Below are 19,946 nucleotides of genomic sequence, written 5' to 3'. Positions count from 1 at the left end.
GAAAGGCAGCTTAAAAAAGCGCTGGATCTAAAACAGCTGGGAAAGCTTAAAGTGGATAGTGTGGGAAAAGTGGGTGCCCAAAGAGCTAGCGGATGCTAGGGAGTTATCACGGGAGTACCTGCTGTTGTAAAAATGGATGATCTTAAAAACAAGATGAAAGGAGCCAAGATTACCTGCTTAGAGAGGATGAAGGCCACAAGAGAAGGAGTGAAAGTAGATAGTGAAAGTATCCTGATGCATTTTGAGGAAGAAATCCTTCCTAAAAAAGTATTTCTTGGATTTATTTGTTTCCCAGTGAGAGCGTATGTCCCAAAACCATTGAGGTGCTATAACTGCCAAAGGTTTGGACACGTGGCGAAAAACTGTAAAGATAAGAGAAGGTGTGCGCGCTGTGGGGGGGATCATGAGTATGGCAAGTGTGGAACAGGGGTCCAACCAAAGTGCTGCAGTTGTGATGGAGCACATAGCATGGCATATGCTGGATGTGAGATGATGAAGCGAGAGAAAAATATTCAAAAAGTGAGAGTGGAGAGGAAAATTTCATATGCAGAGGCAGTGAAGGTTACCAGAGAAACTGGGATGAACAGCATGGTAAGGGATCAGAGGGAGGCTGAGGCCCAGAGGGTACCCCAGATGAACCCTAATGTTCTTGTGATTGATAAAAAGGCATTGGTTACTTTCATTGCTGGTGCAATAAATACCACAGCTGGTGTGCAATGAAAAAATGAAAAAATGCAGTTGATCATAAAGGCAGCAGTTAATCATTTGGGACTTGGAGGACTGACATGGGAAGAGTTGAGGGATAACCTTAATCATCAGTCGAGTCAGGAAACATGATGTTTATTCTCCCAGTCATGGTTTTCCTCCTTCAGTGGAACGCTAGAAGTTTACTGGCCAATGGCCAGGAATTTAAGCATTTCATCAAAGAACTAACTGTTAAGCCTGATGTTATTTGTGTACAGGAAACATGGTTCAAGCCCTGATTGGATTTTGTGAGTTATGGTTATTATGGCATAAGGAAGGACAGAGATCATGGAGGTGGCGGGGGCTGTGCTACATTTGTTAAGCAAGATATCCCATACAGACTATTAGGGAAAGGCGATAACTTGGAATATATTGCAGTGGAAATTTGGAACGGAAATGAACCAACAGGGATAATTAATTTTTATAACCCATGTCTCAGATTACAGCTACAACATCTTCTTAGTGTTGAAGGCCAAGATCGTTATATGGTCTGGAGATTTCAATGCCCATAGCACAGTGTGGGAGGGCCTGCATACAGACACCAATGGCAGTGTGATTGAGGATTTAATGGGTGAGTGTGAGCTTGTATGTATGAATGATGGAAGGGGAACTTGGTATAATGTTGTAAATGGCACAGAGTCCATATTGGATTTGACTTTAATGTCTAATGTTCTTGCAGGAGTAAGCCAGTGGACCGTCAGAACAGATACTACTCTTGGGAGTGACCACTACCCCGTCTTTTGTTCAGTCGGGGACAAGGTACATGTAACACACAGTAACAGGACTAGTAAATGGATCTTTCGCAGGGCAGACTGGGAAAAGTTTCAGAGGCTTTGTGAAGAATCTATGGGTTGCATAGATGAATCTAATAGCATAGACCTTATGAATAATCAGCTAACTGAGGCGATGTTAGAAGCAGCTCGGTCCTCTATCCCCGTGAGTAAAAATAAACCTTGTAGAGTATTGGTTCCTTGCTGGACAAGTGAATGCCAACAGGCAATAAAGGATCATAATAAAGCCTTTAGACTGCTTAAAAAGACGCTAAATATGCAAAACCTAATACAATTCCGGAGGGCTGAGGCGCTGGTCAAAAGGACAGTTAAACAGGCGAAGCGAGGGAGCTGGAGAACTTTCTGTTCAAAAATAGGGAGAACTACACCAGTGGGTGACGTGTGGGGAATGGTTAAGAAGATGGGTGGAGACAGACAGGAGTGGGACTACCCTGTTTTAACTTCAGTGGAGGGAGCGGCAGTGTCAGACCAACAAAAGGCTGAGATTATTGCTAAAAGTTTTGCAGCGGTCCACAGTTCTGACAATTTATCAGAGATGGCAAAAGCAAGATTAGAGCAGACCAAAGCACAAAATCTAGAAGCACTAAAGAGGAAGTCTACCTCAGGTCATAATTTGGACTCTTTATTTGCTGTGGAGGAAATGAAGAGGGCACTAAGGACAACAAAGGCAACTGCTCCTGGGAAAGATGAAATCTGCTACTCAGTGTTGAAGAATCTTGGTAGGGAGGGTCTCAAAAAGCTGCTATGTCTCATCAATCGAATATGGATCCAGGGGGAACTCCCCACCAATTGGAAGGAGGCAGTTATAGTCCTAATAAGAAAGCCAGGAAAAGATCCTTCCAAACCAGCTAGTTATAGACCTATTGCCCTCACTTCAAACCTGTGTAAACTTATAGAGCGAATGATAACTGTAAGATTGACTTTTGATTTGGAGAAACAAAGAATGCTAGCCAAATTTCAAAGTGGTTTCACGAAGGCAAGAAACACAACAGATGCAGTTGTACGGCTTGAAAATGTCATTAGAAAAGCCCAGGTAAATAAGGAATCAGTTCTAGCTGTCTTCTTTGACACTGAGAAAGTGTATGAAGGAGGGAGGGCCTGTTAATTAAACTTCATAAGCTGGAAATAGGTGCCAGGGCCTTCAACTGGATCAAAGACTTCCTCTTTGGTAGGAAAATCCAGGTTCGAATAGGAACAACTTTTTCGAGTCAGTACACAGTGGACAATGGGACACCGCAAGGCAGTGCAATTAGTCCGTTGCTTTTTGTTATTATGATTAACGATGTGTTCACTGCAGTTCCTGAGGGGATTGGCAGGTCACTCTTTGTAGATGATGGCGCGCTGTGGAAGAGAGGCAGGTGTATCGAGCACATTGTTAGTAAGGTCCATAAATGTTGTGGTTGAGTGGGGTTTCAATTGGGGATTCAGATTTTAAGTAGAAAAGACAAAGCTGATGTTCTTTACCAAGAGGAAAGTAAGTGAGGCCTTAAACTTAAGCTGTACAATGAGGAAATTGAGAGAGTCAGCTCATTTAAATTTTTAGGGGTTGTATTTGACTCACATCTGACGTGGAAGGCCCACATTGACAAAACTGAAACTAAATGTAAAAGGTGAGGTGAGGTGGGGAGCTAGTTGCTCAGCGTTAAGAAGACTTTATCGAACCCTCATAAAATCTGTGTTTGACTATGGATGTGTGGTGTATGGATCAGCTGCTTCCTCGGTGTTGAAACGATTGGATGTACTCCAGGCACAAGCTTTGAGAGTGTGCTGTGGGGCTTTTAAAACCTCTCCTGTTAATGCTCTGCAAGTTGAGATGGGGGAGATGCCTCTTGACCTGAGGAGGAAGCAAATATCTGCTAACTACTGGATTCATCTCAGGAGTCATGGTGAATCTCACCCTACCAAGGAAGTGCTTTTAGACTGCTGGGAATACAGAAAATGTCAGAGGGATCATTTTGGAAAGGTGGGAAACCTTGTGGCTAAGGAGTGTTGTGTCTTTGATTTTAAACATATGCCCTGCTCTAGTGTTTCCTGCTGTGCCTCCCTGGTTACTGGTCTCCCCAGTTGTTGATTGGTGCCTTCTTGGCCTGAAGAGGGAGACAAAAGGGAAAGTTGATGTGGTTGCAGCATTTCACTTTCACATTCAGGAGTGGTACAATAGCTTTACCCAAATATTCACAGATGGAACAAAAAACCCAGATACAGATGTGACAGGCTTTGGAGTAGCTGTCCCTTCCAAAAACATTGGGATTAACAGGCGGACCTCAGATGCCCTGGGAGTTTACACTGTGGAGATGGTTGCTGTGTTGGTGGGACTAAAGTGGGTAGAGATGGCGAAGGTGAAACAGGTGCTAGTGTGCTCTTACTCCTATTCAGTTCTTTCTAGTATTCAGTCTCTTCAGTCAAATACTAGACCAGACATATTGTTTGATATATTGACGTGTATAACCAGACTTAATCATCGTAGATGTCTTGTTAAGTTTTTATGAGTGCCTGCTCACGTAGGTATTGGAGGAAATGAAAAAGTAGATAAACTGGCTAAAGGATCCCTAAGCAAAATGAGTATTGAGATGACTGTCAAGAGCAGCAAATTGGAGGCAAAGAGTCTGATCTGGAGACAGATCACTAAAGAGTGGCAGAGGCATTGGGATACTGGAGTAAAGGGCAGACATCTGTATCAAATTAAAAAAGAGGTGACAGGGCTCAGTGTGCAAGGGGGGTGCAGGAGGGATGAAATGGTGATCACAAGACTGAGGCTGAGACATTGTGCGCTTAACGGGACATTACACATGATAGGGAAGCACGGGACTGGGCTGTGAGGTGTGTCAAGAAGAGGAAGAGACAGTGGAGCATGTATTTTTAAGGTGTAGGGCAGTGGTCGGCAACGTCTGGCCCGCGGGAAAATGTTGGCCCTTTGCCAATTTTTTTTGGCCCGCCAGAGGATTTTGGACTTTTTCCCGGCATTGATTCTTTAATACTGTCATGATCCGCTCCGTCTGCTCCACGATTTTCCTCCTGTCCTGCTCCTTCCCTCCCTCACCTGCTGAGCTGGGCTGAGCTCCTGGCTCCTCCTGCGCGCACCTGCAGCTCATCAGCGCAATCACCACCACCTGCTGTGTATAAGAGGAGCCAGGACCAGACACTCAGGGCGAGATCATCTGCGTTTCTACACCCTGTTCAGTGCCGGTTCATCTTCGTTTCAGCCTCATCCCGTTCGGTGCCGGATCGTATGTGCGTCTCCACCCAGCTTGCTGGACCGTCTCAGCTCCAGCGTTCCCGGCTCAGCTCCGACCCTGCTTCCACCCTGCTTCCCAGCCCTGGTACTGTCTGTTTTATCTCTGCATTCCGCGACCCCGGACCCTGGTTAGCACTCTGCGTCCTGCCCTGGTGCTGCCCGCATCGTCATCTCCGCTGCGCTCCACGTTCCGCTCCTGGATCCTGGCCCGTGCCTCACCTCCTGCTCACCGCCGGATCAACCCTCGAACTGCACCATTTGTCATTTCTTTAATAAATACTGTAAATATTCCCCGAGTCTGCATCCTTTGGTCCGCTACACCCACCGTTACGACAAATACCAAGTTATGTGGGCACTGCTACGGGCATTCCTCTGCCCATGATGTGCACGTAACACAACATTAAAAGCAAACAATGAACTGGTGTGTACATACACCTTCACCAGTCAAAATCGTGGCTGTTTTTGGACATCTGGTGAGGCAAGTGTGCAGACTGCGCGCAGCTCAAGGAATGTGCACCAGTTACACTATAGCCTTCCTGCACTTCTGTGGTTAGTTATTCAAAATTCCCTATTTTATTAAAATAAATCACTTAATCACAAAACTGTCAAAATACTCAGTTTGAAGATTTCTTTTAACCGGGGTGGGGACTTGCTTTTTGTCCACATGTCAGGTTTTATTGTTCCCGACCTTTGCTCATGTTTGACACAACATAAATCCACTTCACGATCCTTGCTGCACTTGGCATCATCCAAGTCCTACAGCTCTCCCACAGTCGTGCGTAAAGGTGCAGGTCATTACGGCACCAAATGCGGAGTAAGGAAGCCGTTAGTGCGGAATTACGCACGACTAAAAGCCTGTCGTAGTTTAACCTTCGAGGCAGAGCTAAATCGCAGTGATGGTCACAAGAAGACAGCGTGAGAAAAGAATTTTGATGGAGAGATTTGACGATAAGCAATAATTACGCAGCTTCCTGGTTCAAGTAACCGTCTTAGAAAGATTTTATCCTTGTTTAACATTTTAACCACAAAAGTATTAGTTTCAATTAATATCATGAGACAAAGACCTGAATAAATGAGGTGAAAACTTAAAGTGAAAAGTTTTTCATAGCTCTACCCGATACTGTGCGCCTTTAGTATCCATATTACCATGTTCAACAAAGGCATAATTCTTACCAAAACCACAATAAAAGGAGCAAAAGCTTTTGCCCAAGGATTTTTTAATTGGCTGTTTTAGGTGAGTTAAAATGGATGTAATTCGTATTTATGTATTTATAAATATATATAAGCCAATACCTTTACCATCTGGCCCGTATGGAAGCCCGTTTCCGCCATGGAAAAAAAAATAAAAGCCCCACAGAAAGTCGAAATTACGAGTTTTAAACTCGTAATTAGTAGTTTTAAACTCGTAATTACGACTTTTAAACTCGTAATTATTAGTTTTAAACTCGTAATTAGGAGTTTAAAACTCGTAATTAGGACTTTTAAAACTACTAATTATGAGTTTAAAACTCGTAATTATGAGTTTTAAAACTACTAATTATGAGTTTAAAACTCGTAATTAGGACTTTTAAAACTACTAATTATGAGTTTAAAACTCGTAATTATGAGTTTTAAAACTACTAATTATGAGTTTAAAACTCGTAATTAGAACTTTTAAAGTCTTAATTGAGCTTGTAGCACACTGCAACTGAGTGTACAGAGCAGAGGAGACAGGAGGAGGACTGTTATGTTTATCACCTACATACTTTTAAAAAATGAATAAATTAAGCTCCAGTAAAGTTTCTGGCGTCTTGAACAAATCAGTGGGCCCTGAGTGCTGTTCTGACCACTCATGAGCTGTGCTCTGTGTCTGTGAGCGCTCGTTTTCCTGGTCTGAGCAGAGTGCCAGCTGGTCACAACCCCGCTGGTTTATTGAGGAAATTATTAAAATACCAAATTCATTTAATCAAAATTGATAAGGTTCACTTTTTGTAAATGTTACATTCCCAAAATTACGAGTTATAAACTCATAATTCATACTTTTAAAAGTCCTAATTACGAGTTTTACACTCATAATTAGTAGTTTTAAAAGTCCTAATTACGAGTTTTAAACTCATAATTAGTCGTTTTAAAAGTCCTAATTACGAGTTTTAAACTCATAATTAGGAGTTTTAAAACTCCTAATTACGAATTTAAAACTACTAATTACGAGTTTAAAACTCGCAATTTCGACTTTCTGTGGGGCTTTTATATTTTTTTTTTCATGGCGGAAACGGGCTTCCATAGGCCCGCCACCTGTGGGCGCTGAAAAAAATTGGCCCGAAGCCAAGCGAAGTTGCCGACCCCTGGTGTAGGGGCTACAATGTAGAACGGGAATCACTGAAGGAGAGCCTGGGAAAACAGGGACATCAAGCATTTTCACTGAGGAGTGTTCTGAGCTGTGGTAGTAAGGGCCAACTAGGAGCAGTGGTAGCCTTTTTAAAGGAGACCGGTGTTTATTATAGGATCTTGAAATAGATTATTTTATTTCATTTCATTTCGCATCAGATTGTGAGCCTATTCTGTCCCATACTCCGGAACAGTAGGTGGCGGTAATGCTCCTATACAATGGTTGCCAACCGCCGTAAAACAAGAAGAAGAAGAAGTAGTAGTAAAGTAACACGAAGACGTTTAGCAAAATAGATCCGGTGGAGCCAGCACAAACCGCACAACCCACCGCTCATCCCCGGCTCTGTCCCTCCCGAGAGAGTCCAGCTGCGGGCTCACCGTGAACCTAGTCATCCTCGGTGACCCCGAACCACAGTCCGGGAGGAGCATCTAGACGGCCCTAGTCTGATCCAGCTGGTGGTGCTTCACTGTGTTTTTAACTTAGTGTTTTTAAGTTGCGTCTCCATCAGCGGCGCAGTCTATAGACAAAAGGTGAGTTACTGAGAGAGAGATCACTGCTTTAAACATTTACACTTTAAATCGCCTTATAACTGTCTGAGGGTAAATTAGATCCACAGAATTCAGTGGGTCAGCAGTTCCTGTCCACGCGTGTCCCTTTGTTTACGAACTGTAAACCACACAGAAGAAAAGTTAAGATGTTGTATTTCATCACACAGAACACTTCATTAGATTAGAAGTTTTTTGCCGAAAGGGAAATTCAGTAGAAAAAAATGAGCTAGTATTTAAAAAATAAAAACTATCTAGCACTAATTGTCAAAGCTAGTTACACAGTAAAAACAAATTTCAACGTATGCTTGATGTATCTGTTTTTAATATATTTAACATTTTACTACATATTTTTTTAAAGAAGACAAAGAAAGCTGCCTGACTTTTAAATATGGCTAACATGCTAACATGCTAGCGTGGGCTTTCAGAGTATAGTTAAATACAGCCACACGTAGACGTTAAATATTTTGTTGAAACGTTTACAACTATAACGTTAGTATGTTAAAATATGAACTCGCGGCTCTTAATGACACGCTTTTTAAATGGCCCGTCTCTATTTGAGTTAATTTGAGAGAAACTCGCTAGCTGTAGCCATTAGCCTGTTAGCATGACTCAGTGGATTTGCAGAGCGAGTTAAGTCTGGGATTGTAGAGCAGCAGAGTTGATTTCATTTTGAGACTATTTTTTTCAGTAATTTCAAGTGTACGAACTTTCACCTAGCTTATTGCGAATTTTAGTTATTGGTATGACCCTTGTTATTGGAGTTTGTCGTTTCGTGATAAAAATGTTCATCACGTGATTAGCTGGGTAGTTTATATACCCTAAATCAGATGCACATTAGCCTTTTTCTCCTGGTAGGCAGACTGCTATATGACTGCTTTAAAGTGCCCATATTACACAATTTTCTGATCTGTTACAAAGTTATTTCTACATTAAAAACTTACCTGGAGTGGTGTTTTGTTTCATTCAAACATGTTTAACGCACAAATTCTGCATATTTAGGCTGAGTTTTTCTTCTCTAACAGAAAACATGAGTTTCAGCTTGTGATTTAATGTGGTCATACCGGAAATGCTCCACTGTGCTTTTTAAACCCCATACACCTTCACTAGGCTCAGTAAAAGGGAGCTGTTGACTTAAACTACCACTTCATGACATCACAAGGTGGAACAGAACATTTTGAACTTTACAGATTTAGACAGATTAATAATAAAGGATTTCTCATGTGTGTATGAAACAAAACACAGATCTGTTTCAGCATATTTTGTAGAACCAGGGCGTCTGGTTTTCATTGGCTTTCACAAAACAACTCACACATGCTTGTCTTTGTGAAGAATATTTATTTAAAAAATAAATACTGTAGTTGAACACACTATTGCTACTTGCATTTTAAAGTATCACTCCTCTTATGAATAGTATTGTCATATTTTGTGTATACTAGTTTATACAGTATGTTACATTTTCAAATGTGTTGCTTTGCTTTAATTTACTAGTCTTGGGTCAAAAAATGAATAAAAAATTTAGGACTAAAATCTCAGATGAAGTTTTGCGTTGTTTCAACTTGGGTATTGCAAGAGCTATCATGATGTATTGTGGACTACCCATTTGTAATGAACTGAATATGGTTTTGCTTCAACCATTTACAATGTGTGTAAACCAGATTTCACTGTCATTGGTTTGACTTAACAGCCTCCTCAGTGTGTCTGTTCTCAGGTGAAGGCGTCGCTATGGCACAAGAAACCAATCATAGCCCAGTCCCCATGCTGTGTGCTACTGGCTGCGGTTTCTATGGCAACCCCAGGACCAACGGCATGTGTTCTGTGTGTCACAAGGAGCATCTGTCCAGGCAGAACTCCACAGGTATGCTTTGCTCTTGTCTGCCTCCTGTGGACACCCTCCTGCAACTCCAATCGTCTTGCCCATTCGCACTGAAGTTTGTGTGATCCCTCAGTTGTCAAGGTGTGATTCATAGTAAAAGATAAAGTTAAACCTGTCAACTGTAAATAATGCTGATGTTAATATGTCAAAATCATAGTTATCATTGCACATCTATGATCTTGTTTTTAAACAGAACAGATTGCAGATTGTGTTGTGTGTCTCAGGAACCACTTCAGAGATGTCTGCGATGCAGAGGTTAGAGGAGACCCTGAACTCTGCAGCTGCAGCAGCTGTGGCTGCAGCTGAGGAGGCAGCTGAGAGTGCTGCCAAGGCAAACATCTTCAGGTAAAATAGGACATCTGACATCATTTTTTTAATAGTGGGCAGTAGTGTGTGACCCAAAATGTAGATATGTTTTTGCAAGGAACCAGAACCACAAATTTATTGAACCTTTTGTCTATTCAAGAGTTGAATACTAATGTAGTTAAGGTCCAAGTCCATGTCTGATATTTGCTTGACGGTTTCTTGCCCTAACAGTTGATTTTCCCCCTAAGCCTCATCAGACTGCCCTACACGCAGCATGGCACAGAGCATCATCCAAATTCTCCAGATGTGTTTTGTGGATCTGGAAGATTCCAATAACCTCAAATGAAGTTGTGCAATTAGAATGAATGTAAAGATCTTGTTGAAAGGGGACTCATATTGGATTCAAGTTTTAAACATGCATAGTGAGCACATGTGTAGTGACTTTCAGGATGACTCTGTCTATGTCTCATCCACAGTAGCATGTCAGAGCCCAGCGCGGTCACACAGCAGATGACAGAGATGAGCCTACGGTGTGAGGAGCCCAGTATTTCAGATGTGCTCCTCTCCCCTGATGAGACACAGCTTCCCCAAGCAATTCGGGAGGACCCCACAGCCCCCCCACTCAAACCCAAGAAGAACCGCTGCTTCATTTGCCGCAAAAAGCTGGGCCTGACAGGTATTCACCAGGAAACCGCTAGCATGTGAACGTTTGCTTTAAAAAAATATATATTATTGATGGGCCTATATGCACATTTTTTTAGTAAGTATTAAATATTTTTTAAAGGCAAGTTATTATAATAACAATAAAATAGAGAACAACAGGCTGAATAGCAATATGGCACGCTAACGTAACACATAGACAATGAACTGAATACGTTCCTGGTATGTTAATGCAAGATATTACACTAATGTAACATATGCCGGCTTGTCCACAAACATGAGAGACACGAGAGTTCTTTTCACTGATGTTTACTGTGGTCTTACTTCTTCATCACAGTTCATACCGTAGAACTATCAAACACATAAAATATAACATAAGCACTGGCTCATTAACAAAATTGCATATGAACACATGGAAAAAATATACACTTTATATTGTGCTTTTCAATTGTTTCTTAAATAATCCTCTGTCGGGTAAGACTTTGCATTAGTGTAAAAAAGCTGACAAGTCTAGTTTAAGGTTGCAAAAACTACTTATGATAAACTAAACACTTATAATATTGTTCCAAATTTAAAAAAATATCATCTTTATGGACTTATAAATTAGGGGGAAATTAAATATGGAATGTGTAAAAGAAAACAAGTACATTTTCTTACAGCTATTAGAAACACACCAGTGCCATCTATTGGTCAAACAAGGGAACTGTAACATGTTTAATCAACTGTTGCATACATAACGCATTTATTCAGCTACATGAAGCATAGACAACAAACTGAATATGTGTCTGGTATGTTAACATTAGATATTAACAGTTAATCGGATAACTAAAGCATAAAAAACAAGCTAACTAGTTTACTCTGGATCTCACTCCAAATCGCTAAATCCATGATGTGATGTAATTCACCTTCGAGCAGAGCGGTACATGCAATGCTTCCCACACTTAAAGATTCTGTGAAAAAGATCCACAAAGAGATATTTATGCACCTTATTCCGGAAATTGCCATGGGCATTGTCATCATCAATCGGGTTATATTGTTTTGTATGAGGCTGCCGATCTTGACCGCAAGTAAGTTCTATATGGACAACAAAGCCATTTTAAAACTTCCAGAGAATCTCTGGATTGTTGACTTGTTGCTGCACCTGAACATTGAACATTTTACACAAATTTACCTACTTTATATCAGATTTTAGCTGCAAAATCTTCTCAATATTTCCATTGAAATTAATGGGATTCTTGCTTAACCAAAAGTGCTGCCACAAAGAAAGTGATTTAGTAGCATTTACAAGTAAAAGTGGAGGGGGTGGAATAAGGTCAACAGAGTAGCAGCAGTACGAGTGGCAGAGAATACACATATTGTATATTTAGTACAATATGCTGCCTATGCATATGGGAATTTACACTGCAAAACCGGTGTTTTAAATAGTTTTGTTAAAAGCATAATGAAAATTACTTAATTTTTATCGACGCAAAAATACTGTTACAACACAATATATAAAACAAACTATAATTCAAAATTGGATCAATGCAGTGGTCACATGATTTTTAATTCAATAAATAAATCTTATCTCTTGGACCCCATCTCATGGCTTGTCTCGTGAAAATTCTGTCTCATCCCACCCCTAGTCTTTTGTAAATTACTCTATTGTGTGGCCACAGGATTATGATCTGATGCTACACATCCCTCTTGTGTCCAGGGTTCGACTGTCGCTGTGGACAGCAGTTCTGTGGACTGCACCGGTACTCAGACAAACACCACTGCTCATACGATTACAGGACAGAGGCGGCTGAGAAGATTCGCAAAGAGAACCCTGTGGTGGTGGCAGACAAAATCCAGAGAATATGAACTCTACCCCTCTGTTCTTGACCCACTCTTCAACCTTATACAGAATCATTTCGAGGCACAAATATTGTTTAAATGGACTCAATTTTAAGTAGATCTGTGGTTTAATTTTTTTGTGTTGGTTTTATAGTAAACCCAAGGGCCCAGCAGATTGTGGGGCGCTCTAGGCATGATAGCTGGGTATTTAGAAAACCCCATTTGTAATTGTTGCCTATTGTAAGTTGGCCTCAAAACAGTCTTGGACAATTTTTGAATGAGGCTCACATTTTGTCCGTTGCAAATGTTTGTATTAATTAATTATTGCCCTGTGGTGCTGTTACCACTTGCTCTCTGCTGGCTACAGAAGCAAAGTGGACTTGTATCTGCCCCTGTGTGGCCTGCTCATGTCCTGGAACTGTACACACAGATAACCACACAGGCTGAGGATGAGATGAGAGACTAGCACACTTTAGTTGGACCACTATTACTGCACATCCCACTGGGTTTTCACTGCTTAACCTTCTAAGACCCGAGCTCTTGCATGACATGATTTATTTATTTCTCTGTGTTATTTAGGCTGATTGGGACCTGATGAGTGTAAAAACAAAGAATTAACTTTTTACATTATGTAGTTTCTGAGAAAAGTGATGTAAAACGAATGTCCTCATATGTAGACGTTTTAATCATTTTGATAATAGTTTTTGCAAATCATTATTCAAATGTTTTAAGTGCCTGAACACACCAACATTTGTCTTGAATGTAAAAACAAAATTAGAAACAACAATTGTTCCTCTTGGAACAATGTGTCTCATGTGAGGTGCTGCTGACAGGTGCAGGGAGACGCATACCTTTCCAAAAATAAAAATCTGAACATTCTAAACTCTTAAATTTTCTAAATTGAACATTTTTGCATTGTTGCTGTTCTTGTAAGCTGTTCTACTTTGAAAAATTTGCATTGTGGCCTAGACAACCCAAAATGTGTTGTCCACATATGAGGACACCAGGTGCTAGGCGGTTAAACTTTCAACAGCTAGCATTATTTCAAAACAAAGTGAAGAATCTTAATCTTTCTGAATCTTAATATTACCTTTTGCCCTCATTTTAAGCTACCATCAAGCAGATTTTGTTTAATATTTAAAGTTGAACTGTGTAACTTTGTTGCCAATGGAGATCACAATTTAACATCAGAAACAGTTAAATAAAATAATAGGTCTGGGGATCATTAGCTCATTTACCCTAACCAAGCTTTCAAACGTTTTAATGTACTTTTTTTTTTTTTTCAGGAAGTTTAAGATAAAAATGAGAAACCAAGGGTTGTGCGGTCATTCTTGAGCTCCACAATTTGTCTTCATGGATTTTAATGCTGTACAGTGGAATTTCTGGAAAGGCAGTAACAAGGTGCTGTGTATTCTCCACTAGTAACCTTACATAGGGCACTTTTTAACATAACTCTAAGTTTGAACCCTAATGAAGAACAGTTTGTTTTAAAAAAGTTACATAGTATAATTGGGTACACATTTGAGTGTCTCACTAATGTTGGTCTATCCATTTGTCTCCAGTTGCACTGACATTACAGATGAATCCCATGTTTGTATTGTTAGTTGAATAGTTTTTGTAGAGTTGCTGATAGATACATGTGGTTAATACCTTGTGGTTGCAAGACAGGAGGTCACTGGATGTTTGGATATGTACACTGTTTTTTTTTTTTTCTTTTTCCCTTTAGTTTGTATTAATCTTATTTATAAAAGTTGTGCAATTTTTCCATTAAAAATAAACTAACTTGTCATTAAATTATGTTCACCGCTGTTCACATGATGGGTGTCATTCATTTTGTTCTTGAAAATGTTTTAGTTATTAATGTTTTGATGCATGCAGAGCACTGCACCGAAATGTGTTTTTGAGACCATGCAATCCTATCATTAAATGATTGCATAATTGATTTTAAGATGCTTTGTCTTCTATCTTGAGGTAAACTTCTCCATGACGACTTCAGCATGGGGTCAATCCCACTCCTGGCTATGTGTTTATTAGGGCCTGAGCACGAATGTGTGAGGAGAGCGACTCGTCCACCTCGCAATGCAATGTCTGCAGTGTTGCAGAGACGTGTCAGGCAAGACAGTCCCACAACATCCAGAGACTTGAGGTACTCGGGACGGATCTCGTCCACCCCCAGAGCCTTGCCACCAAGGAGCTTGTCTGCCAACCACCTCGGTGACTTCAGCCAGGGTGATGGACGAGTCCGCCTCTGGGTCCCCAGTCTCTGCTTCCTCCTCGGAAGACGTGACAGTGGGATTGAGGAGATCCTCAAAGTATTCCTTCCACCACCCGACAACATCCCCAGTCGAGGTCAGCAGCTCTCCACCCGCAGTGTAAACAGTGTTGGTGAAGCACTGCTTCCCCCTCCTCAGGCGTTGGACGGTTTGCCAGAATTTCTTTGAGGCCGTCCGATAGTCCTCCTCCATGGCCTCCCCGAACTCCTCGCAACTCTTGAGTTTTTGCCTCTGCAACTGCCATAACACACACGAGCCGCGGCACGCTTGGCCTGCCAGTACTCATCAGCTGTCTCAGGAGTCCGACGAGCCAACAAGGCTCGATAGGACTCCTTCTTCAGCTTGACGGCATCCCTTACTTCCGGTGTCCACCACCAGGTTCAGGGAGTGCCACCGCAACAAGCACCGCAGACCTTACGACCACAGCTACGTGCGGCCGCATTGACAATAGAGGTGGAGAACATGGCCCACTCGGAGTCCATGTCCTCAGCCTCCCCTGGGATTAGGGAGAAGTTCTCCTGGAGGTGTGTGTTGAAGACCCCCCTGACAGAAGGCTCCGCCGGTGTTCCCAACAGACCCTTACAATACACTTGGGCCTGCCAGGTCTCGTTCACTGGGGTGAAGGCCAACACGAAGCGGCTGAGCTATGGGGCAATGAGCAATCCCACACCAGCTCGGCGCCGCTCCCTGCGTGCAACACCAGAGAAATGGAGAGTCCAACCCCTCTCAAGGAGTTGGGTTCCAGAGCCCAAGCTGTGCATGGAGGTGAGGCCGACTATATCTGGTCTGTAACGCTCAACCTCCCCCATAAACTCCACATGTATGCACATTTACTGTCTGTCTGAGCTGGATGTAATGACATGCAAAATATGGCTCTACCATTTAAGATGGCTTTACAGCGCTCCCTTCAAATTTAATAAAAAAAAAAAAACATAATAGCCAATCTGTTGTGGACATGTGAAAAAATGTACAGTGGCTCTTCATACAGTGGAACATAAAAGTATTTAGTCAGCCACCAATTGTGCAAGTTCTACTTAAAAAGGTGAGAGAGGCCTGTAATTTTCAACATAGATCCTTAAAATATGAGAGACAGAATGGGGGGGAAGGAATCCAGGAAATCACATTGTAGGATAAATTCCTCGGTAAAATCAGTATTTGGTCACCTACAAACTAGTAAGATTTCTGGCTCTCACAGACCTGTATATTCTTTAAGAGGCTCCTCTGTCCTCCACTCATTACCTGTACTAATGGCACCTGTTTGAACTTGTTATCAGTATAAAAGACACCTGTCCACAACCTCAGACAGCTTGGTGTGAAGCTTGTATGTGTGTGTGTGTGTGTGTGTGTGTGTGTGTGTGTGTGTGTTACCAGCAGACCTACCGTAAATTTCGGACTACAGAGCGCACCTGATTAAAAGCCGCACCAGCTAAATTTGAAGAGAAAATCAATTTTGTACATATATAAGCCGCACCTGAATAAAAGCCGCAGGTTTTCATATTGTAACATGAGATATTTACACAGAAAGACGGTGCGCCGACAAGCTTTTTTAAAAACTGTGCCTGAAAATTGGAACCAACACGACAACAACACGGGATGAACACATCTGCAGGTTTAGAAAATAAAGCTTCACCAACACGGAAAATCTGCTTTTATTTCCTCTGAAAACTTTTGTCGTCTTTTACATTGACCAAGTTGGATTCATTGATGTCGAGCTTACGTGCAGTGGCTCTATTTCAGGAGTCGGCAACCCGCGGCTCCGGAGCCGTATGCGCCTCTTTCAGCCTTATACTGCGGTTCTGTATAAGTGTATTTTATTTGTGTTAGCTCTTTTTTGTTGTAGTTTAAATTGGAAGATTATTATGATCTTAAAATAAAATTATATTTTCTTATTTTTCGTTGCTCAAAATAAGCGTCACACTCACGGAACAATGTTCGAAACAAACACCGCTCACGTCTCACAGACACAGCTCACAGTCCTGCGTAAAGAGCCCTGATTTTCAGACGCTGTGCGCACAGGGGTCAGGAGCAACTTTGGCCCGTCCCTAATGACACACTAATAAGCTCGTCCGTAGATGTATCATGAAAATCCTGCTGGAAATCGCCACAGAAATCTATTTGATGTAGTAGCAAGTATATTATCTGCTCTTGTCTCCGCGGTGACGTATCACGTATAACACATCAGACACGACGCACAAAAGTAGAGCCACAAGCGAGTGAAAATGAGCCAAAACAAAAGTCTTTGGAGAGCTTTTAACAAAGGGGAAAAGGACAACTGAGGAGCCAGAAGAGGAGACTACACCTCCAAGAAAAAGAAAGATAAATTTAACAGACAATGCCTACTTAAAATCTGGGTTTGTCGCTGCTCCTGTGTTGGATGTCGTGCGCATGGTAAACTTTGTCACGACCAGTGAAAAGTTTTATATTTGTGTGAGGGAATGGGAGCGGAGCATAAAGCCTTGTTTTATACAGAGGTCCGGTGGTTGTCACGTGACAAGGTCTTGGTCTGTGTGGAACTGGTGGAACTTAAAGTGTTTCTGATAAATGAGAGGTTCGATAATGCAAAGCTGCTTCAAAGTGATGAGTGGTGTGCAGGGCTGACGTACCTGCCAGATATTTTTCATCATCTGAATGAACAGAGCGCAGGAATGCAAGGCCAAAACAAAAACCTGCTCATAAGTACAAATAAAATAAATTGATTCTTTTCAAAGGTGCAGCTCTGGCAACAAAGAACAAAGTGGTAATCTCGAAATGCAATGGCAAATTGCTAACACTGCTTGAGTCTCCATTCTCTTTTTATTTATTTTTTCCTTTTCCTTTTTTTCTTTTTTTTTTCTCTAATGGTCATTTTGAAAGCATAAAAGTCCCAGTAACTCTTGCAAAAATGGTCGGATCTGGATGGACTTGATGATGTGAATTATGGTTGTATCTTGAAAAATGGTTCTCCAAACTCCACACACACTGCAAACAGTAAACAAACACACTGCAAACTGAAAACACACTGTACAAGATTATGGCTTCTCCGTGCTTCCTTGTTCCTGCTGTGTTCTGATGGCTCCTGCCTCTGCCAGCTCCAAGACAAGAGTTTCTCTAAAAGCCTTTTGGTGTATGGGGATGTGACCCTTTGACCTACAGTGTCCTTTATAGAGAATTAAGGCCTTCACAAAGTCAATGTTCACAAAATGGTGAAAAAATGTCTTGTACCATTTCTTTGTTTTGTGTAAAACCTGATAATAGCCAGTGAGGAATGAACATACTAGTAACAAGAAAGTACAAAATTAAGAGGGAGTGAAGGAATATTATATGATACACATATCCATAATCTTCACACAAAAACAGTAAACAATGCACAATGATGCAGGATTTATGCACAGAGTGGAGCTGCGTCTCTACACTGTACTCTGCGTGTGTACAGTAAAGCATGTCTAACTGCATCCTCTTGTTCAGCTGCTCATTGGCTGTTAGTGTAAAGCATCAGTAATGTGTAATGTGTAGTAATTGGTTGATACTACAACGGTGAGAGAATTATATGTACATTGCTGTAAAGTTGTAAAGTAGAGGCGACAGCCCAGGGGCGGGCCGTCAGAACAGTAACAGTTTAAAGAAATGGCCATTTTGAAAGTCAAAAATCCATTGAAACTTTATAAACATTTTCAGATTGAAAGTTCTCAGTGTGGTGTTTGTGTATTTTAATGACCTGGACATAATGATATGCTACTTAAGTTCTTTCTTTAAAAATAGCTCTCCAACGCCCCCTTCACAGGGAAGAAAAATTTAGTTTATGAAATAGTTATGAAATTTGGTACATACACTAGTCATGTGACCCTGAGCAAAAAAAGTCTATAGGTACCACACCCTAACACTGAAGGTGGCCATTTTATTATTATACAGATGTCCAGAATCTAGCACTACTTTTACAAACTCGTCCTAGGGTTTTTATCCAATGGACTTCAGACTGAGGCAGCATCATCAGGACATATCAGGGGTCAAATGTTTTTAAAAGAATTTACATAAGTTTTAGGATGTGGTCCTAATGAGCGCTTATTGAAACCAAGCCATTTTGAAAACATTAAAAAATCTTGTAACTTTTGCAAACATTATGGGATTTAAATAAACTCAATGTAGTGTCTGTGTATTTTAATGATTTGGATAAAATGATGTGTGGATTACAATTCTAGCTTTAGAAATGGCTCTCCAATGCCCCTTGCAAAGTAACCATTTATCTCCAACATGACAACGAAAATATTGCAGCACATGTCAAGCTAAGGTTGATATGTAGCTATCCTCCTGTGGCATGCCCTTCCGCAGCCACAAGAGTTGAAAAAGCCCTTTATCCCTGCTTACAGTTTTAATCTTTTCTTGTGCTTTGAGTAGATTGCAGGGATATGGAGAGCCTCAAGGGCTGTTTCACTGAAGGTTGATTATTCTTTAACTATAGTTCTTCTCGCATTAATCTTGGATACACTATTTCCGCAGCTGTAAAATGATATCTCAGATTCAAAGACCCTTCAAATGATCTACTAGTTATACTTACTGTTAGACTGGCACTAGGCACATATGAGTATGGTCATTTGTGCCAGTTAAAATCTGAAAAAAAGGATTAGGGCTTACATATTAACAGCAGAAACCAAGGCCTATTGGCAGCATGGCGAGGATGGTGAGCGGTCTAAGGTGCCGCACTCAAGGTAAACACCTTCCTCAGAGCAGCCACTGTGATGGTGACTGGATTTTGTTCAGGGATGTTGCTTTGGTCTTCTCTCAGAGCCACCAGCCATTGTGCATCGCTGTTATGTGATGCCTCTTTCTCCCATATGCCTTTCCAGTAGTCTTCGGTTTCCAGCCTTTTTGGGTCTGCTCTGGTGTTATTCCCTGTTATATCTCTATTTCAAAGTAAATACATTTTACCGACCCATTTCGCTATTAAATGTAGATAGTAAAATCTTTGCCAAAATTCTGGCATGTCATATGGAAACCGTTTTACCTTCCATTATCTCTGAAGATCAATTGGGGTTTATTAACAATCGCTACTCATTTCACAATATTCATAGACTCTTCAATATCCTCCATCATCCCAATCCACCAGACATATCAGAAGTAGTTTTATTACTTAATGCTGAAAAAGCATTTGATCAAGTGGAGTGGGATTATCTTTTTTATACACCTACAAAATTTGGCTTTGGTTTAAGTTTATTTCATGGACACACACTTTGTATTCCTCCCCTGTTACAGCTGCCCGCTCAAATGATAATCTCTCACCCTTTTTTTTAAGCTAGGATGTGGAACAAGACAAGGTTGCCCCTATCACCCTTGTTTTTTTTTTTTTTTTTAAGTCA

General features: G+C 41.1%; 1 protein-coding gene across 1 annotated transcript; it reads left to right on the top strand.

Moving 5' to 3' along the window:
• The first annotated feature begins 7,327 nt into the window (after positions 1–7,327).
• LOC117391729 (AN1-type zinc finger protein 5-like) lies at positions 7,328–14,289 on the top strand. The gene is made up of 5 exons (XM_033989626.2): positions 7,328–7,668; positions 9,380–9,541; positions 9,784–9,904; positions 10,342–10,541; positions 12,222–14,289. Exons 2-5 carry the CDS (start codon positions 9,409–9,411, stop codon positions 12,368–12,370), a joined length of 603 nt encoding a protein of 200 aa, XP_033845517.1. The 5' UTR covers positions 7,328–7,668; positions 9,380–9,408; the 3' UTR covers positions 12,371–14,289.
• Positions 14,290–19,946: the final 5,657 nt, after the last annotated feature.

Source organism: Periophthalmus magnuspinnatus, chromosome 23 (assembly GCF_009829125.3).
Source record: "Periophthalmus magnuspinnatus isolate fPerMag1 chromosome 23, fPerMag1.2.pri, whole genome shotgun sequence".
In the NCBI taxonomy this organism is placed as follows: Eukaryota; Metazoa; Chordata; class Actinopteri; order Gobiiformes; family Gobiidae; genus Periophthalmus; species Periophthalmus magnuspinnatus.
The sequence above is the reverse complement of the archived record's forward strand: the minus strand, read 5'-3'. Positions and strand labels throughout refer to the sequence as shown.